This window comes from Equus caballus, chromosome 10 (genome assembly GCF_041296265.1).
Source record: "Equus caballus isolate H_3958 breed thoroughbred chromosome 10, TB-T2T, whole genome shotgun sequence".
NCBI classification, from domain to species: Eukaryota; Metazoa; Chordata; class Mammalia; order Perissodactyla; family Equidae; genus Equus; species Equus caballus.
Genome location: NC_091693.1, coordinates 66819919 through 66844545, shown reverse-complemented (window position 1 = coordinate 66844545; position 24627 = coordinate 66819919). Strand labels below are relative to the sequence as shown.

General features: G+C 39.6%; 1 protein-coding gene across 2 annotated transcripts in view; it reads right to left on the bottom strand.

The window, feature by feature from the left end:
- Nucleotides 1-24627, bottom strand: part of FIG4 (FIG4 phosphoinositide 5-phosphatase) — a 116299-nt gene that overhangs the window by 51698 nt on the left and 39974 nt on the right. For both annotated transcript variants that reach the window (XM_001504014.7, XM_070225406.1), the window contains exons 11-16: nt 22205-22338; nt 20839-20955; nt 19058-19103; nt 18223-18371; nt 16547-16713; nt 5373-5511 (exon numbers count right to left, since the gene is read on the bottom strand). In XM_001504014.7, the coding sequence (XP_001504064.2) occupies nt 5373-5511; nt 16547-16713; nt 18223-18371; nt 19058-19103; nt 20839-20955; nt 22205-22338 (752 nt within the window). The remainder of the gene's footprint in view (nt 1-5372; nt 5512-16546; nt 16714-18222; nt 18372-19057; nt 19104-20838; nt 20956-22204; nt 22339-24627) is intronic.

The following is a 24627-nucleotide window of genomic DNA, read 5'->3' as shown; positions in this document are numbered from 1 at the left end:
GGCAAATACAGTCTTGATGCTCAAAAGTGAGAAAGTGACAGATTCCGAAACCTACAAATCGATGAGTGTAATGTCAATCTCAGCAAGATAACAGAATCAAGTATTAGCTAGAGATGTGTTGTGAGTAACCTGAAAAGATGATTGGTGACTTCTACGAATCCACAGATATTCACAAAAACAAGCCATGCCAGGCTGATCTCATTTTCTTTTCTGATAGGAGAATCAGACTGTCAGATCGGGGGAATGACAAAAACATGGGCTAATTGTTTAAGAGGGGTAGGGGTGTGTCTGTATGTGTGTTTGTGTGCGTGTGCACAACAATGGGTGTGAGTTCTATTTTGTGATGACCTAACCTTGGCAGAGGAGGAAAGTAGAGAAAGAATCAGCTATTATATGAGGAATTTCCTAAAGAATGTTGCTCACAATTAGCTTTCTTAGGAAAAAGAAGTAAACATTGTAAAGAATGTTTTAACTCAGAATGTACCATGTGGAGAAAAAGATTTAAGAGATAAACTTATATTAGTGATTTGGGACCAGGTCACAAATTTTTTTGAATACTACTAAACTATATTTCCATAAGCAAGATAAAGCAATATAACAATACTTTTTTAAAAGTCTAACTCCTCTGAGTGGGTCTCAAAAGCAAAGAAACCCATAAGAAATACCTGCCTTGGGGAAGATGAGCTGAGACGGAAGATAAGAGCATCTGAGAGGACTAAGCCCAGGACAGGGGGCATCTTCATCACCTCTACCACTAGGTACATTTATTTAGAGGAAGAGCATCTGCACCAGGACAGAAACCTGCTTTGGGACCAGGAATCAGAGGACAGGAGATTGTAAATTGGTGCCAGTTCTTCCTTTGTACACAATACCTAATAAATCAGCTTCTTTTCTCTTTTTCAGTCCCTAGTACTAAGAGTGCTCAATTCCACTGGCTCACATACGAAGGTTAGGGAAATTTAAAGACTCTTTAATTCCCCTAGCTAATGTGGGCGCCCTCTGAAATAACATAGATGCACTTTAGCAAAGCAATCGATATTTGTGAACAAGATAGAAAATGTGGGCAGAATGACAGTATAGTCAAGGGATGACAGTATAGCAAGTTACAGCTGTTTAAATGATTCCAACCAAAACCACGAGACAACGTCAGGTGGAAGGAGATGTCTGGTGGTATCCCACAGGGCTCTGCCATCTACGCATTTTTCATCAAGGACTTGCATCAGGATCAAGATGGCCGGCTGATTAAATCTGAAGAAGCTACAAAGCTAAGGTAACAGTTAATAAAAAAGATACGCATTTAAATGCTTTTTATAGAAGCAGGCAAAACACATATGAGCATGACAAGAATGCTTAAATGAGCATGACAAGAATGGTATAGCTAAGGCAGGGCAGCAGGACATGTTGAAAAGACTTGGAAATTCTGATGGACAGAAAGCTCAGAGAGTTAACACTATGATGGCATTGCTGAAACAGCTAAGCAATCTTATACTATTTAACGACTAAAACAGAGTATCCAGGACAAGGAGAGTAATGGTCTCAACGGTCCTGCAATAGTTGGCACAAATTAGACAAAACTCTGACTGGTACTGCACTCAGGTCTGGGCACCACAGTTTAGAAAGAAGATTGACATCGACTGGAATACATTCAAAGGAGAGCATTCTGAATGCTAAAGAGAACTGAAACCACAGTATATGAGGAACAGCTAAAGAATGTGCGACTAGGGGCTGGCCCCGTGGCCGAGCAAAGTCCACGCACTCCGCTTCAATGGCCCAGGGTTTCACCGGTTTGGATCCTGCGTGAGGACATGGCACTGCTCATCAGGCCATGCTGAGGAAGCGTCCCACACAGCACAACCAGAAGGACCTACAACTAGAATATACAACTATGTACTGGGGGGCTTTGGGGAGAAGAAGAAAAAACAAAAAAGAAGATTGGCAACAGATGTTAGCTCAGGTGCCAATCTTAAAGAAAAAAAAATGTGTGACTATTTAACCTTGAGAAAAGATTTTGAGAATGTGTGAACTTGTCTTCAAATATTTAAAAGACTATCAAGTGGAAGAGAAAATTGTGTTCTCAAGGTCTCACTGGGTTGAACTAAGAAGTAGGGAAAGAGAAGTAGATCTCAGCACGATACGAGGACGAAGCGTGTGAGTGAACTGTCTGAAAATAAATGCCTTCTCAACCAGACACGTTGAGCACAGGCCAGATGACCTCTCCCTGGGGAGATACCGAGGAAACTCACGTATCAGACGGTGAGTGGAGCCAGGAAACCTCCCAACTCTGAGTCAATGAAATAATTAATCCTTAACATCTAAAAACACCTGGTAACATTATAAACACTGATTCAATAAATGGTATCTTAGATGATGTACGACATATTAACCTAATTCAGAACAAAGCTTCAATTAGTGGTTCTGAGCAGATCAATAATTGTGGGATTTTGAGGAACGGAAGCAGTTACCTCAAGAGGACCTGGTTTGGATGAATTCTAGGCAGAGCTAGGCTTATTCCCCCCTTCCCTTAACATTCAATAAAAATATTATTTCATAATAAATCATTGGTAAACACAGTATAAAATACAGGATGGTCACCAAGTCTGGAAACACAAGCAAATACATAATAAAGAGTTTATTGATATTACATTACAATAAGTGATAAAATAATATTACCTAAGTTTCCAGATTTTATGGCCATCCTGTATGATTTTTAATAACTGTTACAACTAGAGAAGATTATCTCCTTCAAGAATAATAACAATACTAACATCTATTGGACTTACTATGTGCTAAGCCTTTATATTATCTCACCTGATTCTCAGAAAAACCTACAGGTTAGATACTCTTCTTATCTCTCTTTGACTCATGTGGGAACCGAGGGTGAGACCAGTTACGTGACTTGCCCACGATCACACAGGTGTTAACCGGAGGCAGTCTCTCCAGAGCCTGGCTGCTTCAGGACTGTGTTCATTCTGTGTCATACCCAGTACTAAGTACTTTCCACACATTTTCCCATTTAATCCCCAAAATGACCCTGTGAGGCATGCATAGTCATCTCCATTTTACAGACGAGAAAATGAGATTTCCAGAGGTCAAGTAAGAAATCTAAGGTTATATATACACTTGCAGAAATTCTAACTCAGCTCTACTCGACCCTGAAGTCCAGGCTCTCGTCCTACTACTGTCTCTGGCTAAATTGCTCATTTCTTCTGAGAATTATAATACTGATTTAACAGTCATCAAAATAACCTGCATAGGTGGGTGACAGTAGAAAGCCTTAAATAAAATGCTGAAATTTTTCTTACAGTATTTATGAGTACTGTTTATGAGCAGTATCAATTGTTGATACCATAAACCAATTTTTGGAATTCTGACATTCTGGAGAAAAAAACAAAAACAGGAGACCAAATCAACTGAGAGAACCATATTACCTACTTTGATAAAACTTTATTTTCAGTGGCAGGCTTGTAGCTGATTTTTGTTGAATCATCTAACTAGCTGAATAATCTCAGTCAAGACACATTCTCTCTGTATCTCAGTTTCCATTTTTTTTTTTTTTTTTTTACAGAAAATGGGCATGTAACACCATCTTCTTTTATTCCCATAAATAAGCTCCAACACAGCCTGCCTCAGTTATGTAACTCAGGGTGAGCAAGTGGTCTAATTTATGCCTGTAATATTCTAGCTAATTTCTGCAGTACAAAATCAAGTTTTGGTTGTTCCCAAGCTATGTTTCAATAGTTTCAATCCCTTAAGGTAATATAAAATTTAAGAAAAATCAACCACATTTACCCGTAGTCAGTTGCATTGCCAAAGCTAAATATAGGTGTTTACATTCATCTCCCACCAAATAAACATAATTAATTCCAAATATTTTGTCAGCAAATATTCACATAGGCAATCATTTTATTATTATTATTATTTTTTATTTTTAAGATTGGCCCTGAGCTAACATCTCTTGCCAATCTTTTTTTGTTCTTCCTCTTCTCCCCAAAGCCCCCCAGCACATAGTTGTATATTCTAGGTGTAGGTCTTCTGGCTCTGCTCTGTGGGACGCCACCTCAGCATGGCTTGATGAGCAGTGCTAGGTCCGAGCCCAGGATCCAAACCATGAAACCCTGGGCCGTGGAAGCAGAGCACACGAACTTAACCACTCGGCGTGGGGCCAGCCCCTAGTGATCATTTATTAATATTAAATTTAACATAAAAACAAGCAGTGCTTCATTTATAGGGAAAGTAAGCTAAGTATTAAATTAGTTATTCCAATAATAATCACTTTTAAGAACAAATTTGAGAAACATGTAAACTCTGACACTTCCCTAATATTTTAAATACTGCTGAAGTGACACAGAACTTGGTAACAGCCGTAACATCAGCACTTGCCAATTCACCAGTTGTTTGTGCTCTGTCTACACAATCAGCACAGACTGACAATGACCCCTGTAGTGTTTGGGAGGCAATGTTACATAAAATAAGGGCTCTGTCAAACTGATGCTGCGAGACAAGAGCATTAGGAAAGACCTTGACCTTATGGGCGCTAGAACAGGATGGACCAGGATCCAACCTCATATATGTGAAAACGTTTGCTCAGGTGGAAAATTGATTAGATTAGTATATGACTCCTCAATTAAAAACACAGAAGAGTCTTCTCACGAAATCCTCACTATGACTGTAAGGTGTGTCCCATCGTTTACATTTTGCAAATGAGGAAAACGAGGCTTAGAGAAGTTAAATAACTAGTCCAAGGTCACACAACTCCAGAGATTTCACTTCAAGTCTACCTGACCCTGAGGCCCACCCTACAGGGCATCCTGTTAAAATGCCTCAGGTCAACAGTTCATTACTTTTGGAAATATTAAGACCAATGAACCGTCATCAAGATAACCTGTACTGGCGAATGACTCTAGAAAGTCCAAATCGAGTGGAAGGGGTGACAGGAGCGGTATCTGACATTAGAGTCAACAAGAGTCAGTTGTGCTTCCTGGAAGAAAGAACTTTGGGATTCCAAAGTGATGCTGCTTAGGCGCCACACTTGAAAAATCAGATTGACCCCTTAAAGATTAGAGTTTTTTTGAGTTCCACATTTGAGGAAGCACTCAGAAATGATGTTGATGGCTTGCTTTAGTGGAGTTACAATTTATATTCAATAATGAAGTTCTGAAACTTTATATCTTACGGAAAATGCAAAACATCAATTGTTAACGACAATTTTCCAAACCCACCCTCAGGACATCAACAATCATAAATTCCTCATGACAAACAAGCAGTAAGATGGACAACTTTAGCCTATGGGATTATTTCTCAAAAAGAAAAGTATCTCATATTCAAAGTAACATCAAATCTGAGTTTACATAGTAGACTAGGAAGAAAAATACCTTCTTCTCGTTGGTAAAAGTCTCATGGTATTTTTATGGTGCAAATAAAAATCTGTTGGGAGTTCCCAGAGATGAGGTTTCCCTTCAGTGGGGTGGAAAACTCCCAGGAAGAGGTTAATGGAATCTTGTCTATCAGCATCTAAAAAAGCAAAAATACGTCTTTCAGGAAATCTATTACCGACATATATAACTCAGGAGAATGTCTACTCAGGAGGATAAGGGTACAACCGTGATTTCATAGAACATACCTCTGCAAATAATAATATTTATACTTCAAGAAAAGTCACACACAGACACAAAATCTAAAACAGTCACCAAGATTTTGGGCAGAATTAAAATCTTCCTTCAAAATGTTTCCTTTTTGCTCCATACCTCTCACAATACAGAGGATAGTGAACATAAACCGTATCCTGAATTTTGAGAGACTCTTAAAAATCTTTAAGAACTGCCATAATACCGCAGCGATTTTATTCTTAGAATAAAAACACATTCTCACCATTTATTAGTTTACCTGAAACAAATACGTCTTCACTTTATTGCAAAGACAAGCAGAGACGTCAGAGACAAATAAAATGCCCCAATTCCTACTCATATTCTGTTGCACAACCTTGAACAAGCTGGTTTGCATAGTTTCCACTTTTAATCCTTGAAAAGATATTCTCCATTTCTTTCGCAGAGACAATGTTTACAGCATTTTCCGTCCTCCTCAGCAGTCGGCCTGGCCCACTCCCTTTGAGTTTGAAAATGAAGGCAGAGCAGGCCCATGGATAACAGCCTCGTTCTGGCCATTCAGCCACTCCAAAATTACTGACTATCTCTATATTGTATTTCCTCTTCCTTTTCTAATTATATTTTGGTAAGAATGATGATAAGCACTGAAGTGGTCTCAGAACCACCCTTCCCATTCTGCACTGTGTCCTCTCTAGCATCCTTCATTCTTTCCCTCATTTCCTTCTTTCCATTCTTGTCTCAGAGCCCTGTAGATTCAAGTTTGGGGCAGACATCCACAATATAAATAATAACCTTTTTCTGAAAATGAGGATGGAACTAAGAAGACAGCACAGTAGAAATGACTGCTTTTGAAACAAGATAACGTTATCATAAAATCAATTTTCTTCCAACAGCTATAGTGAACACAGATATATCTGAAATTAGCAACACTGTTCTCATTGGGCTATTTGGTCATTTCAGCAAAAGGAATAAATGAAATATGGTACATCAGACATGTTCCAGTTATTAGTGTTTTGACAGGAAGCATTCCATTAAAACAGCACTTACCTTTCAGGCTAAAAGTAATACAGAAAAGGGATGTGTTTACATGGTGAGGCTGTGTTTATACGCCTTTTTTGCCATTTGTTGAGAGAAAACATCAAGTATTAAATGATGCAGACATTACCGCCCCAATTTGCACCTTCTTTACACAATACAAAAGTAAACATACTGCTTTTATAGTAATTATATTCTTTATGCTTCTTGAATAGCCTTAATAGCACTTAATAATTCATACTATGCAGTATCTCAAAATACCTTAATACTATTCAGAGAAGCTTTCCATTTTCCAGCCATGTGTTCAAGGAGTTTCTTTCATCCTTTAAATCTAAGAGTAGTTTCCTTTAATTTTTAGCAAGTATGATAAAATGTAAGATGTGAGAAACATAACCAGATAAAGGATATTCCTTCAAAGGATCATAATGAAGACTTCTTGAAGATACTGTTATTATTATAACTTAAAATATATCCATGGTGTTTATATAGTTGCCTACCAAGCTTGGACCTGAGGATCTTTTCCTGGCTGCTTCTGACTGCAAATAAGGCAATCACCCTCAGGAAGACAGTAGTACTTTAGATACGGAAAAGAGCTTAAAACAGACAGGTTCTCTGTAGCTGTGGCTAATAGGAGGGCAAAAGGATTTCTTACTTTTGTCCTCAACTAGGCTTAAAGGAAAAAAGAATACTCACTATTCAGACTCCATCCAAACAGTTAAAATAAAACACTAACCAGTTTTATTATGCACTGTATTTAAATAGATCAGGCTTGAATATAATGATTCTCCTTAATTAGCCCAACAAATTTCTTTTGAAACTAGAATATTTGTTATTCTAATATTAAATTAAGTTTGTGAAAAAGTGGCCTCTAAAATCATTAATGGAAAGGAACATTATTCAATAAATAGTACTGTTTAACTATTGGGGGGGGAGGGGACAGTGAAGTCAGATCTCTACCTCACACTATACAGTGAAACGAATACCAACTAAATGTAAGAAAGACAAAGATCAACACCCTGATAGAAAAAAAGAAACACGCAATTTTCAAAAGAAACAGAAATAGACAATGAACACACAAAATCCAACTTTACTAGTTATCAGACAAATGCAAACTGAAGCAATATATTATTTCTACCTATTAAGCTGGAAGTACTTTTCAAAATGGGCACTCCTATATTTTGCTGAGGGAGCATTCACTGCTATATCCTTTCTTTAAGGTAATTTGGCTATATATATATATATATATATATATATATATACATATTTTAAAAGGCCCTGAAAATATCTATACTCTCTGGTCTAATAAATATGCTCCTGCAATTTTCACAAGAAAAGATAAAAAATGTGCACAAATGGTGTATGTTCAAAGATATTTGTTTAAAAGAAACCTAAATGCACAATAATAACAAATAACAATTACGGTGCTTCTAAAGGATAGACTGCCATAAGGCTACCAAAAATCATGTTGTAGAAGAATATTTAAGGTCATAAAGATTACTCACATTATCTAAAAGGGCAAAAGCAGAATATAAATTACGTGTATAGTAAAACTAGAAGGCTCATGTTCTCCTAAATATGAACAAGTAGCTACTTCTGGAAGGTGAGGATTATATGATTTATTTGTGAGTTATTCTGTACTTTCAATAATTAACATATGTTACTTTCATAATTTAAAAAAACACCATTCATTCATTCACCCAAGAACCTGTTACATCCCACGCTATGGATACAGGACAGGTTTCCCTTGCTATTTGAAAGTATAGCGTTCCTGTGAAACCTTTCATAAGCCGAAATGGCGTAAAGCAAAGAAGCCATTACCATTAATTTATATGGGAAAAATTTTTGAGTTTTCCCAGACCCCAAAAAATAACCCACCAAAATAAACTGAGATAAAGCACAGATGCTCAGAGACAGTTCAAAGCTCTGGAAGCTTGAGGCTGAGATGCTAAGTATAGTTCCGGTTGAGAAGCTTGGTGGCGCCACCATCCTGCTTGGGGTGTGTGCACCTCCTCGAGAAGGGCTCGCTGCAAAACAAATGGTGAACGCTATTTTCGCTTTTCTTCTCTTTTCATAAAAGTGCAAATCCTCTTTGGATTTCTTTTGGTTAGTGAAAGCAGGTACTAATGTAGGTCCTTCGTAAAGGCAAAGTGGTATAAAGGGAACTTTCAGATGGCGGGGGAAACCTGTAATATGCAAGACTGACAGGCTCTTGTGGGGCTTACATTCCAGGGTGGGAAACAAAAACAATATACAAGTAAGTAATAGACAAGGTACTTCCAGAGGATGTAAGTTCTATGGAGAAAATAAAAGAGCGACATGAGAATGAGGAGAGGAGAGGGACACTGAGATTGGGCAGTCAGGGGAGGGGACAGAGGCTGAAGCGTCTGAGGAAGTAACATGTGAACTGTGAGGAGGAGAAGCAGGTGGTCATACAGAGCTCTGAGGGCTGTGCCCAAGCAGAAGGACAAACAAACACAAAGGCCTGAAGCGGGGGAAAGCTGGGCAGCTCCGGGAACAGAAAGAAGGCCAGGAGCTGGAAGGCAGTGGGTGAGGAAGAGAGCAGGTCAGGGCCGGCTGGACTGGGCCAGACCATACAAAGCCTGCGGGTCACGGTAAGAGACCGATTTTAAGTGCAAGAGGAAGCCCTGGAAGGGTTTTTAAAGAGGGGAGTGATGTGATCTCATTTAAGTTTTGAAGAGATCACTCTGGCTGCTTGAGCAAGAGCAGAAGAGGGGAGAAAGAGAGATGAATCAGGAGCCACTGCAACGTTCAGATAAGAGGTGACAGCTGTTTGCACTATCGTGGCAGCACTAAGGATGAAAAGAGCAGGAGGACTGGGGATGTATTCTGGAGCTAGAGCCAACAAGATCTGCTGACAGATGGGATTGGGAGGGATAAGGAAAATAAAGGAATCAAGGGTGAGTCCTAGGTTTCTGAACTGAGCAATGAGTGCTGAGGTGGAGAAACAGGATTGAGACGGAGTCAAGAGTTTCTGTCTCAGAAATGATCAGTTTGAGATTCTTACCATCTCTGACATCTGCGGTAGGAAGAAATTTGGCCCCCGTAACCTTTCCTCCCCAGTGTCGTATCCATGAATATTTTATATTACATGGCAAAAGGGACTTTGTAGATGTAATTCTGGTTGCTAACCATTGATTTCAAGATAGGGAAATTATCGTCCATTACCTAGGTGGGCCTGCTGTAAGCACATGAATCCTTTAAAGGCAGAAGAGGAAAGTAGAAGAGAACGCAGAAGGGGAAGGCAGAGAGATTCGAAGCACAAGAATTCAATGCACCATTGCTGGTTTTGAGATGGAGTGGGCCACAAGTCAAGGAATGCAAGCAGCCTCTAGGAACCAAGAACAACCCTCAGCCAACAGCCAGCAAGGACACAGGGGCATCAGTCCCATAACTGCATGGGATTCTGCCAAGAGCCTGAATGATCCTGGGAGCCTCCAGATAAGCGCCCAAGTCAGCCAACATTCTAACTTCATTTTGATTTCATTGCCTTCATTTTAACTTCAGCCTTGTGAGACCCTCAGCAGAGAACATAGCTGAGTAACGTCGTGCCCAGATTTCTGACCCACAGAAATTGTGAGATAACAAATGGGTGTTGTTTTAAGCCACTAAATTTGCAATACTTTGTTACAGCACCTATAGAAAACTAATACAATATTCAAGAGGAGATGCTAAGTAGGCATTTGGATAAATGAGCCTGGAGCTCAGTGGAGAAGTCAAGGTTAGAGATATAAATTTGAGTGTCAAATGCATGATATTTAAGAGCTGGATGAGATGCCCCTAAGGTGAAAGTGCAGAAAGAGAAGAGAAGAAGAGGCTTTAGAAATAGGGCAAGAGAAGTCAATAGAGAGACTGAGTAAGATATCACAGAGGTGGGTTTCAAGAAAGAGGGAGTGGTCAACTGTGATAAAAGCTGTTGGGAGGCTGAGTAAGATGAAGACAGAAAAGAGACCACTGGATTTGGCAATGTGGAGATAGTTGGTGATTTTGACAAGCACAGTTTCAGTGGCATGATAGGGCAAATACCCAGTGAAGCAGGTAGACAGAACAGAGTATGAGAGCGGAAACAGGCCTGCAGGTAACTCTTTCAGTAACTCTTTCAAGAAGTTTTGCTTAGGAGAACAGAGAAACAGGACTGTAGTTGGAAGAGGGTATGGGATTAAGTATAGAAAGAAAAGTCAGATGGAAAACATCAAGGGGTGCTTTTATGCTAACAGAAATGAGGCAGAAGAGAGAGAAGATGATGTACAGCAATGAGCACGTAATTACAAAGGAAAGCAGGAAGGGGTGGGATTCAGAGCACAGTGGGGGTCAGCCTAAGATGGGCAGGGCCACTTCAACCCCTGTAATATGATACAAGGAAGAAACTACAGGTGCAGATAAGGGCAAGCTCTGCATTTGGGGGTAAGAAGAAGGAGTTCACTCCCAATGACTTATTTTCTCAATGAAGTATGAAGCAAGGGCATCAGCTGAGACTGGACTGTTGTGGGTTCAAGGCGAGAAGACAAGGTCATTTTGGAGAGTGGGAGGATGAACATCCTAGGGCAACGCAGCAGGATCTTCAGGCTGTGTGGAGTGTCCCCTGGAGAACTGCAGTCAGTTTAAACTGAGAGCGCTAAATTGGAACTATTTCTCTTGTCACGTTTAACCGCTTTGGGTGTAGGAGAGATGGAGAGTTAGATTTTAACCAGAGTTATTAATGCGATTTAAAATGGTATTAAAACAAAACATTTTTCCAATTGCTTTCTTTCTGCTATAGACAAATACAGCTTATTCACTCTAAACCTGAAGGATGTTAGACTTTAGATGTTGGATGTTAGCAGGATGACCTCAGAAGGCCTGATAAACTAAAAGTGCTCAGCAGGCTCCCTTGCATGTGCCTTTTTCAGTGGCGAGCAGAAGGGAAAAGTAAGGGTTCCGCTACCTCAGAGCATTATTACAAGCTGGGTGATACCATCTCAACACTATTTTCTGTAATCACTGCTTTTTGTGCACAGTGAGCTTTGAAGTCTTTACCCTGTGACCTTTTTTTTAAATTTTTGTTTGAGGAGAATATGGTTCCCCTCCATGCATGCATACACACATGCTCACTACATTTAAATTACACGTGTGTAATTTATACATACACATATAAAATAAACACATACACGTGTGTGTATGTATATATACAGCAGATCTATTATTAACAGCTGTAGGTATTCTATCTTTTTTCCTATTACAGGATTTAAATTCAACAAGCTTCAGAAAGAAACTCAAGCTTACCAAAATGTAAATGTAAGAAAAAAAATTAGAGCTTAACAAAGTCCTTAAGGGAAGTATAATTATAAAGTTCTTTCTAACATCCAAAGGGAGTATGTAAGGACCTACTCTTTCCTTGTTGGCATCCTCCAACTGCCTATATAATGTTAGAATGTTATATAATGTTAGAAACCAAAAGATGCTGCTTAGAGACAAACCCCAGAGCGTGCTCATATGTGAAGCCTCAAGAACAGTTTTTAAAATAAGCCTGAAAGGGGGTCAGGTGGGTTGCCCACATAGCATCAATCTGTCTATACGAACTAAGGATAAAATTCCTAACAACTTAATCTCAAAAATCTTCCTGCCCACCCCAGAGGCATAATATGAGAAGATTAATTAAGTTTTACAAAGTTATCATGAATGTTTTAAAGAAAATAGTTCTATAAATATATTATCATTATATAACAACCATTGTAATTTAAAAATAAGTTGTACACCCCAATGACACCATGGTTCTCAAAATAAAGAAGTCTGTTTTAGCCACATTATTCATAAAATAATTCCTTTCATAGTAGTTCCTCTTTCAGTTGTGCATAATTTTGCTTAGCTTTCCATTATGGGCACGTTACTTATTCATGACCATCTTCTATCTTTTAATAGTTCACCTTTCTCTTTTAATCATGTACAGCTACACATTTATTCTCTCCTCTAGTCTTACTGAAAAACACATTACTTGGTCCTTAAGTGTCAATAATGACCCCCATTACAGGGCCAGGGATGACAAGAGAATGGCAAAAGAGTGGATGACTCTATCAGGGCAGTTTTAAACCTTTTTCACAGCAACACACACCCAGAGGGATACGTATTTGTTGGCACACCAACTTACACAACTGTTATAGGTTGAATCGTGTCCCCCAAAAACAGATGTTGAAGTCTTAAGCCCCAATACCTGCGATTATGACGTTATTTGGAAGTCAAGTCTTTGTAGAGATAATCCAGTTAAGATGCAGTCACAGTGGAGTAGGGTGGGCCCTTAATACAATATGACTGCAGTCTTTACAAGAAGAGAGAGACCCACAGGGAGGAGAATGCCATGAAGACACAACACGAGGGGAGAATGTCATGTGACAGCAGAGGTAGAAATTAAAGTACTGCGGTTGCAGGCCAAGAATCGCCAGCAAACCAGGAGAAGCTAAGAGGCAAGTGATGATCTTTCCCTGGAGCCTTCAGAGGCAGCAGCGCCCTGCTGACACCTTGATTTCTGACTTCTGGCTTCCAGAACGGTGAAACAATCAGTTTCTGTGGTTTTAAGCCATGCAGCTTGTGGCACTTTGTTACAGAAGCCACAGGAACTAGTACAACGATGAGGCTCACCAGTGAGAATGCCTTTAGAGAGAGAAACTTAAAACCGGTCCAATTCATAAAAACAACTGAAACTATTTGTTATCTTTAGTGTTTTCAGCTTTTGGTAATAATTAATTACTTGCAATGTGTGCTATAGTCAACTGGAAGACATCAGTACATATTAATACCTTCACTGGGAAGCACAGCAGTAGGGATAACAAAGGATGATGGGAATATTAATATTTTTGCTTTAGAAATCTAGAATTTAAACTTATGCCACTGGCCTGAATTTCTAAATTCTATTTTCTTACCTCTTAACTTTGTTCAGATTAATATATGTTGATTTTAAGTTCCTAAATCCAGTTCAAGGAGTCACACAGAGTCTAAACACTCTGAGGGTCTACAGGGGGCTCTGGTTCACGTTATACACTGACCTTACTCAAAGTGGTACAATGGGCATAATTCTCAGTGAATCCAAAAGAAATGATCTGAGCAGCCCAAGAGCATTTCTGACAGGCTGCATGTTATTAGGCTGACATACTCAGATTTACCAATTTTTTAATTCAGGGAAATGGGGGAGTTAAGGGAGCATAGGTAATAAATTAAATCATGCATTTATTAATTCATTCCACAAATATTTAGTGTGCCATAAACAAGGCATAAGGGACATCATAGTGAACAAGCTTCTCAGGAAGCTCTTGAGTCTTATGGTCAGGGGTGGTTAGTTAATGATTTAAGTGCAACTGTGCCAAGTGCTACAAAGGTACAGAACACTACAAGAACAAAAATTGGAGGACATTCCTTGAGGAAGTGAAAGTAGAGTGAGCCTTAAAGGCTGGCGAGGAATTACCTAGCAGAAGAGTGCAGTCATGTGTTCCAGTGGGTGGAACGACAGCCTGTGGCAGAAGCAGCCTAACTTATTCTGGAAACTCTGAGAAGGTCAGTATGTCTGGAGAGTAGTGATGGAGGATGTGAATGGTGTGAATGGCAGGATGGCAAGGTAGGTCGGGCCAGAACATGCAGGACCTCTAGGTCTGTCGTGCACTTCCCTCCCGCACCCACCAGGCTGCCAGCCAGTTTCTGACTCCTCCATAATGCATGAATAGGGAAGGTCTTACTTGATGTGGTGGACTCCAAAGGGGCCCCCATGCTCCCCACCTCCTGGTGTCCACACCTTAGTGTAATATCCTCTACTACGGAGTGAACTGTGTCTCCCTAAAAAGACATATCCCCAATACCCATTAATGTAATCTTATTTGGAAATAGGGTCTTTTGCAGATATAATCAAGTTAGGAAGATGTCATATTGAATTAGGGTAGACCCTAATCCAATATGGCTGGTGTCCTTATAGGAAGAGGGAAATTTGCCGTAACAGACCTAGACACATGACGGAAAAAGGCCATGTGACAATGGAAGCAGAGACTGAAGTGCTGCAGTTGCAGCCAAGGATTGCTGGCAAACGACCAGAAGCTAGGAAGAAGCATGCAAGGATTCTCCCCTATGGGTTTCAGAGGGAGCCTGGCCCTGCTGACAACTTGATTTTGAACTTCCAGCCTCCAGAACTGTGAAATAGTAAGTCTCTATTGTTTTACGTGACCTAGTTCACGCTATTTTGTTACAGCAGCCCTAGGAAACTAATAGAGATTTCCCTAATATGTGGATGGGACCAACGGTTTGCTTCTGAGCAATGGGACACGGCCAAGTGATGTGATGTCACTCCCATGATTACATTGTGCTATATAAGATTCTGTCTTGCTAGCAGACTCATTCTAGAGACTCTCTTTCCCTTCATGGCTAGGAAGAAGAGAGCTGCCACGAGTCCTACAAGGAACAGGTCCAGAAGGAACTGCAAGGAATTGAATTCCACCAACAGACACATGAGCGGGGAGGTGGATCCTTCCTTAGTCAGGCCTCCAGATGAGACCACAGCCTGCTGACATCTTGATGGCAGCTTTGTGAGATCCTATGTAGAGAACTCAGCTAAGTTGTGCCTGGAATTCTGACCCACAGAAATCAAGAGATAATGAATATGTGTTGTTTCAAGATGCTAAGTTTTTAGTAATTTGTTACACAGCATAGAAAACTAACACATTTGAACAGCAGCATGGCAATGTGGCTTTGCATTCTTTCTGCGCATTGAAAATATTGAAAGCTGACTCATGGATGTTTTCATGAATGCTTCAGATCCCATCACTCTGGCAGTTTCTTTGATGGATACATACACTTTTTCATATCAGGCAGTTTCTTGCAACTCCTTCCTTAAGAATCCAGTGATCACCTCTTGTTTCCTGTTGCTAGGGTCCCTCTGGCCAGGGCCTAGCCCCACCCTATGCTGGTACCCTCTTCTGTGAAGCCTACATCTGGTCACCAGTAAACAATCAGGATCTTCTGCCCAACCAACTCTGTGGGTGCAGGCCATTCTCAACATGGCAGCCCTCTCCTCAGCCCATCCCTCTGCTTCAGCTTTACTGCACAGCAGTCCAAAGCCAACAGCTCCATGGGGTCCTCCAACAGCAGGACACTACATCAAGCTTGCCCAGAGTCCTGTTGAAGCCCATTCTTGGCTTGAGGTGAAGGAGTGGGGGTGGGTGACAGTTACTGCATGGCTACAGTTCACTCCAAAGAACCTCTTTTACCAATCTCTCTCCTCTACATTTTGTAAACTTTTTTATCCTTGAACTGGTTCAAGGGCCCAAGACTCACAGAATCAGAACCTAAGACTTCCTTCGTAAATTCTGTGCACGGAGATTCGTCTCACAATCACTTTGGTCTCTGATATGTATTGTGTTGGAAATTCCATCAGAAGGGAGGGAGGGAAAGTGCCATTTTAATCCCTGTTACTAATTTTAGTTATCACCAGTCATAAAATAAGAGGAGTATAATTTAGTGTTAAAGTTACTATTCATTTCTAATTAACACTTTAAAAAAATCAGTGATGTTTACCTTCTTAGACAATTGTCAAGACTATAAACCCTATTTAAAAATAACAACTTAATATTCTCAGACAAAGTTATCTAGGCATTGTAAGCAGAATTACAGGAGACAGAAGCCAAGGAATCAGAGTAGTTTGAATTGTGTAAAAGCTCCAATTATGGGTGGCAAAATGCAAAAGTGCCCTATTTAAAACACAAAGTTTATTCATTCATTTATTAAACAAATATTTATTGAGCACCTTCTAAGTGACAGACTCTGCTTTAAACTTTTTAAATATTTAATTTTGATTTTGCTTAGCCAAATAACTAAAAAAAAAAGAAGAGGAAAAATGTACTTCAGAATAAGTCTTAGAAATGCCAATTACTCCAGATTACCTGAAAAAGCGTTGCTGTAATATCTAGACAGGGTCTGCATGATGTCTTTGGAGTGCTGGGTCCACGGCGCTATCTTTCTGTAGGTTTTAACACGATGAACAAGTTGAGAGCCACCATACTGAAGGGACAGCGTATCCCCGTGGTCTTCATAGAGTTCCTCAAATAACCTAAGCCAAAGAAAAACAAACACTAAAGAATTTTACCAAAAGTGTTACACGTGTTATTCACTTAGCCACAGACTCAAAACAACTCTTTCACTTTATGAATTCCTCTGAGCCTTTCCTTTCAAGTAGACTCTTCGACCTCTTGAAGATAAATGCAAATACAAAATATATTATATTTCATAGTAATAGTCTAACAAGCAACAAAGTCACAGAAAACAGGAAAAAGGAAGCAGGGGTACCAAAAACATAACCTACCAAAGCCTGACCAAACTGGTTTTAACCTTATTAAAAGATTCCTAACTTTCTGCAGCTTGCCACATCAATTTACCTTGGATGACAGAATTTTCTGTTCTCTCTGAATTGCTTTTGAAAAAAAGACATGCTCGGGGTCTGCCTGGTGGCGTAGTAGTTAAGTTTGCGTGCTCCACTTTAGCAGCCCAGGGTTTGCAGGATTGGATCCTGGGCGAGGACCTACACAAGGTTCATCAAGCCATGCTGTGGTGGCATCCCACATACAAAAAATAGAGGAAGACTGGCACAGATGTTAGCTCAGGGCAAATCTTCCTCAAGCAAAAAGAGGGAGATTGGCAATGGATGTTAGCTCAGGATCAATCTTCCTCATCTAAAAAAAAGGGGGGGATGGCATAGCTTAAGTTTGTGTGCTCTGCTTTGGCGGCCTGGGGTTCACTGGTTTGGATCCTGGGCATGGACATTGCACCACTTGTCAAGCCACGCTGTGGCAGAGGCATCCCATATACAAAATAGAGGAAGATGGGCACAGATTTTAGCTGAGGGGCAATCTTCCTCAGCAAAAAGAGGAGGATTGGCAGTGGATGATAGCTCAGGGCTAATCTTCCTCAAAAAAAAAAAGAAAAAAAAGGACATGCTCTTGTCACAGATGGATAAACCGTATTCTTTCTTATCCTAGAAATACATATCTGAAACCTCTGCTTCTTCAAGTGCCTGTTCAGATTCATATCTGTGGATCCGGCCATTTGCAAGCTGATCACTTTCCTCGACAGAGCCTGTATGACCCTCTGAGATGTGCAGTAACGGCTATCACTGCATTTTCAAGAAACACTACTTCATGCAGTACCATGGATCCCAAAAACGGCAAAAAACCAGCAATTTTTAATGAAGAATCGATCTTTCCTATGTCTTATATTTTTAATTCAAAATGTATGAAGGCACATTACTTTTTTTTTTCTAATGCAATCTGGAATTGTGTTTTAGAAAAATCTACTAGTTTGGATCTATCTAAAGCACTTAGGATTTATCTAAAGAACACAATGTTTGTTGATAATTAACAGAAACAAAAAAACCTCCAAATCACGGCAGCAACACACAAGCTTTTAATAGAAATATTTATTACAGAATTAATTTGAATAATGTCTTTTAGCAACATAATTTTTGAGAAGCTAAAAGTAGAAATGAGTTCATAAAAGTCCTTATTATTAAGAAAACTTGCTTTCCATCCTTCCCAGCATTCAAAAGGCAGAAAACAAGGCTTACCTAACTGCGTCCGTATCAAACTGAAGATTAGGTTTGTCAATCAGCCCCAAGGAATACAGCTGATAGGCCAGAGCACACTTCCCCACCATGAACTGGGCCGTGTTGGTGCGGTCCAAACAGTCCACACAGTTGGTTCGAAGAACACCAGTCTAAAGAGAAACACCTTAAGACTCTCAACCATCATTCGGTCACCAAAACTACCTCCATCCAACTTTAGACTTCTTTGCTTTAAGAAATACAAGAAAAGCTACAGCCAGGGTATTATTCCTGAACAGATAATGAAGACTATTTCTTAAATTATAAAAGGTTATATTTGCTGCTCACTTAACATTGATGCAACAGCATCATTACACCTTCTCGTCCATATTTGAATTTTCTTGTTTAGTTTAACAAGATAAAACAAATAGCTAACATTTTCCACATCTACCAAATAATAAAATACGTGCTTTTTTTCTGATACGTCTCCTTTACTGTACAAATCAAATATTCGATGGTCGAGGTCATATCATTTTTAAAGCATAGTTAATATATAGTGATTGTATCTGGCTTATTTTCCAAAGTCATTCTAATTTTAGTCTTTTCACATTTCTGTTTATGTTTCTATTTCCAATAACAAAATTTATAACATATAGAAAAAAATCCATGGGCCATTATTATTTTAGTTGCACATCCTTTGTAAGAGTTAAACACTAGCAGTAAGGCTTCTAAAAATCATTCTCAAATGATTAATAATTTTGCATTAATTAAGAAGCATCTCTCTCCATGGTTGCTTTCAGAAAACATCAGACACTGTGGATACAGACTCTATACATTATTAATATAATGTCGTCTATACCTGCAGGCGACCAGTGGGAATCACGCATCCTCCTAGTTCATTCCACCTGTTTAAAAATACATGCTTTAAAAAAAATTTTAATAGCATAATCTATATTCATTTTTGGTTCTAGCTCTTTATTAAGAACCAAAGAATTGAAGTAACAGAGCTGAGGTGCCTGAAGAATCAGCTGATTCTGCTTACTTTCATTCTTTCAGGTAAGTGAATATGCAAATATCTGGGATGTATGCTATCCACGGGCTCCTCAAAGACAGCCCGGAAAAGGAGCATCTTAACTTGCCCTAGGGCCCTGCACTCTGGCATTTTGTCACCCATGTTCTACCAAAATCCCTCTTGCTTTAATTGAAGCCCACTTGGTCTCAACAGACATGAATAATAATTGCAGGGCATCTTCTAATAAAATCTTCCAAGCCTCATTCTTCTCCCCTCAACAATAGGAATCTCCATCTCCAGCTTTTCTTCATGGGGCTTTGTGACATTCCTTTGGTTGCTCTGGCAGACTTCCTCATTATTTTCCTTCCTACTTATTTTACCCATGTGCTAATGAATGAATGGGGATATGTTTTAAGTACTATAGAATGATATTAATATTTTAATTATTTTAAATACTTTAATTATTTAAAAGAATGTGCAGTGCAGAACAGAGTTAACACAGCAGGCCTGACTGCTCTCTTCAGAAAAGTCTGCTTATAAGGCAGGCCCTTGGCTGGCGTCTGGGAACTTGGGTTCCCACCCTTTCCAGAACAGACAGGAGGCTCACCGTGCCTAAACTGTAGAAACAATATGGTTTTGCCCACATCCTGTTTCCTTGTGGGAGTCTGGAATTTTGGTACACACCAGACAGAAGCTGTCTACGAGACCAGCCTCGAGTAAAGACCCTGGCACCCAGTCTCTGATAACCTCTCTGGTTGGCAACATCTCAGTCCTGCTGTCACAACAAGTTGCTGGGGGAATTAAGGGTGTCCTATGTGTCTTCACCAGGAGGGAACTCTGGAAGCTTCCACCTGATTCCCTCTGGACTTTGCCCCGTGTGCCTTTTCCCTTTGCTGATTCTGCTTTGTATCCTTTGACGCAACAAATCATGGCCGTGAGTATGACAATATGCTGAGTCCTGTCAGTTCTCCTAGTCAGTCACTGAGCCTGCGAGTGGTCTTGGGGACCCCCAACACAGGGGCCTTAAAATCCAAACTATAACAAAAGGATTTTTTCCAAAGACGTACATGCTAGTAGTTGGCTATTTTTGGTTTTTGGGTTTTTTTTTATGATTACGGTTAACTTATTAACTGCAAATAAAATGCTGGAAAAATATTATATTGGTTCCTTAAAAGATAAATAAAACACAGATCCTTGATCTGAAGAAGCTCACAAAATAGTAATGAAGAAAGATTTGTGAGCAAATAACTATAATAGAATGATAAATGTTATTTTCATAAAAATGTTAGTATTTAGTCAATAAGAAAAAATTTTCCTGCTCCTATTTAATACTGAAAAAATAGAATTCATTGCAGAAAATTTTACTTTAAAGAAATATTTTCTGTAATGTTTATTCCATGAAGCAAGAGATAAAGATTCTGTGGTTTCCATCACAAGGAATATAACCACTGGAGGAAATCCCACGCCCATGGTGAATGTTCATTACACAGTCACATGAGCAGCTTGTCTTGTGTCCCCCAGGGAATAAATTCATCCATCGTCCAAGTAAAACAAACTGCTTTATATTTAGAATATTTTTATCCCCAAGAGCAAAATTCTTGACTTAAATTTTTAAACCCCATACATACTTTTCATCTGGCCGCAAAATGCTACAGTAAGAATCGGGGCGGTTTACAAAGAAACCTGTTTTCTTCACCACACTTTCCGCAATCACATTCAGTCGATCAAGAACATTACACAGTTTGCTGAGGAAAGGAGGAAGAATGAGAAAAGTGAGAAGAACCCAAGTTAATTTTAACACATATTTATCCTTATATATAAAGCAAACAAAGTCTATAGTAATAATATTCAGGGACTTAGTCTTAAAAATTTCTGGTTTGTACTCAATAGGAACATTGTAATAATTAATTTCTAGAACATGTGCCCTCAATAACTAGCAAGATTTGGTGCAAAGAGACATGAAGGGCCTGGAACTTAATACGAACTATTGGCAAGTGCTAACCTTGGCACATTACATCCATACAAGAGTTTTTCCTAAAGCCTTTGACTCCTCAAGAGTTCAGTCAGTCAAGTCAACACGCATTCATAAAACGACTGTGAAGAGAGCACAATGCACAGCGCAGGAAGCAGGGGAAGGAGACACAGGGAAATACATTAATATGAAGAACCTGGAATCAGGCTTATACTCTGGGAAAGTGCGTGCATGTGTGTATGTCTAACTACATAAAATGATTTAGAAAAAAAGTCTGAGTTAAGTGCAAAACAATACAGTAACATTAAAAAAAAAAATAAGACCTCAAAATAAACCTAGCATTTGTATGATGCCTAGTAAGTGAGTAAAAAGACAATGAGAGGTTACTGAAAGAAAGTTCCTTGGAGGACATGAATTTCGACTCAGACTTTACAGGTAAAAGAGAGGTGGGAAAGGAAGCCAGGGAGGCCAGAGATGAACAACAGGAACAAAGACTCAGGCATGGGAACGTGGCTGCTACGTTAGGGAAAGAGCATGAAGTTTAGTTTTCCAGGAACAGAACAGCCCTGTGAATAAAGAAAGTTATTCCATTCTGGAACCAACCAGGTGATGGGGCTTTAACACTACACCAAGGAGTTTGGATTTACCATAAACAGCCAGAAGCTCATCCACCAGGGAGAGAAACTGGAAGTGGTGTCTGGGAAAGCGATTAAACAGGGAGAGAGAATGAAATAGAAAAAAGGGAAACTAACGCCTTGAAGGAAAAGTACTGGAGTAGAGATGCTCTGAAACGACAAGACATTTCCAAGGGAACTCGCACATGGTATAACTGGTGGGCAAAGAGACTCTGGTCAATTAATTTAAGCACTCAAATTATACACCAGCAACAAAACAGCTCCTAGGCAGGCTCATAAAGAAAATTAAAAGAGTAGCATTTCCTTTACCATGGAGTTCAGCTTCCTGCTATTTTACATCGCAAGAAAAGGAAAACATCATAACCAGACATATGAGTATCTACTGACCTTTTGGTGTACTTGGCCATATCCCAAGGAATATAAATAATAGTGTGCTCAGGAGGCAAAAACTGGTTGAGGTACATCACAGCAGCCACAAGCTCTTCACTCAGAATTCTCTCATGCTTTCTTTTCTCTCGTTCCTTTATCAAAAAGTAAATATTTTCAGTGTTCTAATTACCTTAAATCAGAGGAACAGACTTTTAACACTTTACTTTTCAGCTAAGACAAAAAGCCTGTTCTTAAATATACTGAAATGAAACCTACCTACTAAAATTAATATAAATGCAAAGAAGTAAATAATTCCTTGAATTAAAGTCAACAGATAAGGAGCTTTAAAGACTCAAGGAGACCAGATTCCTTACAGTGTGACCTCCTGTAGCCCCAAGAAGTCCACCCACCCTACACGGGTCTGGCCTACACACCCAACTCTGGCAGAAGAGAACTCCCCAAGGACCAGAAGAAGGGAACCCTCAACTCTAGCCAACTAAGGATCAGACAGAAATCAACTCTGTCTAGATGGATAATCCCCAACTGGCATAGCAAAGAGCACTTTCACAGCCTTAGGAGGTTTTTAAATTTGACTCTTGTAAAATACCCTATAGGGAAGCCAAGGCAGGCACTTTTTCCCCTTTCACATGGTGGTTGAAGGAAGTGCAGCTGAGAGGCATTCATGGGGCTAAACCTCACCTTCTGCCTCCTGCCTGCTAGACCTCCTTAGCTATCACACTGCCTCTCATTCAAGAGGGGCTCATGCGTTACGGCACAACTCTGTGGTTGGAACGCTGGCTCCGCCACTCACTAGCCAAGTGGCCCTGTGCAAGGTTCTCAACTTTCCTAGGCCTCCGTTTCTTCATCCACAAAATGGGGTAACAGTTAAAAACAAAGAAAACAATTACTTCACTTAAAAACAAAGAAGAACAATTCCGCAATAGTGATGCTGATATGGTGTGGAGGCCCTATTGCTGGCATCAAAATAGGTCTATGCTGTTTTCAATCCTGCTTACTTCTCAACTGTCATGAATTTAATCAGATAACCACTGTGGAAACAAAAAAGGCTATCTATTTTGCACAGCTGAATAAATCAAATAGAGACATTAAGAGTTGATGAAGAACAGTGTTAAGTTACTTTAGGATAAATACATATTTAGCTTATTTTCCATTTGAGAAATTAAATTATATATCTGGAATTTTTCTCAAAAGTGCTTTTTTTCTTGTTGTTGAGGAAGATTATCTGTGAGCTAACATCTGTTGCCAATCCTCCTCTTTTTTTGCTTGAAGAAAATTAGCCCTGAGCTAACACCTGGGCCAATCTTCCTCTATTTTGCATGTGGGATGCTGCCACAGCATAGCTGATGAGTGGTGTAGGTCCACATCTGGGATCCAAACTTGCAAAGCCAGGCTGCGAAAGTGGAACATGCCAAACCTAACCACTACGCCATGGGGCTGGCCCCTCAAAAGCACTCTAAATCAACTAGGGAAACAAAAACTTTTTGAAATTCTTCTATCAAATCTGACATTTTATGAGACAGAGAGAAAAGGTTCTTTAATCAACCTTCGATCATCTTTGTGTAAAGACTTTCTTCATGCATTGTCTGTCCACAGTGCATTAGTGCTAGTGGATTGTTTAGTCAACTTCCTTAGGGTCAAAGACCCCTTTAACAACCAAATGAAAACTTCACATACACAAGTGATTTTGCACATTGTTTCAAAGTATGTGCAGGCCCTCCTAATGGCCATCCATGGCCCCTAGATTTAAATCTCTGATGCACAGTTATGCTTGATCCCAGATTGACTTTCTATCAATCCCCAGGGGCAGCATGGAAGGTGTATGGATTGCTGCAAAATGTCTGTCAATCAGTATCTCAAACCTCCACAATTTGAGGGGATGGGAAGGAATTCACAATACAGAGTAAAAGAGAAAAGAAATCAAAAAAGTATTTCATTTGAGTAACTTCATATGGATGCAAAATAAAGAGCAAATATCCCTTGATATCATTCTACACACATGCACATTCTTTGACTCTTTAATCACAAGTTAATAAGGACTTCTTCCAAGCGAACTGAGTAAACATTTTTTATTCTATGAACAAAATAACTAATGACAAAAACTACAACAGATTTTTTTTTGTTTTCCACAAAACATCAACTTAATCTCTAAACTATTTTCTACTTAATCTCTAGTTATTGCCAAGATTTTTATGACAACGGAACAGTAAACAAGTATAATTTTTTTTTAAGATTGGCACCTGAGCTAACATCTGTTGCCAATCTTCTTTTTATTTTCCCTTCTTCTCCCCAAAGCCCCCCAGTACATGGTTGTATATTCTAGTTGTAGGTCCTTCTGGCTCTGCTATGTGGGACGCCACCTCAGCATGGCCTGATGAGCGGTGCCATGTCCACGCCCAGGATCTCAACTGGTGGAACCCTAG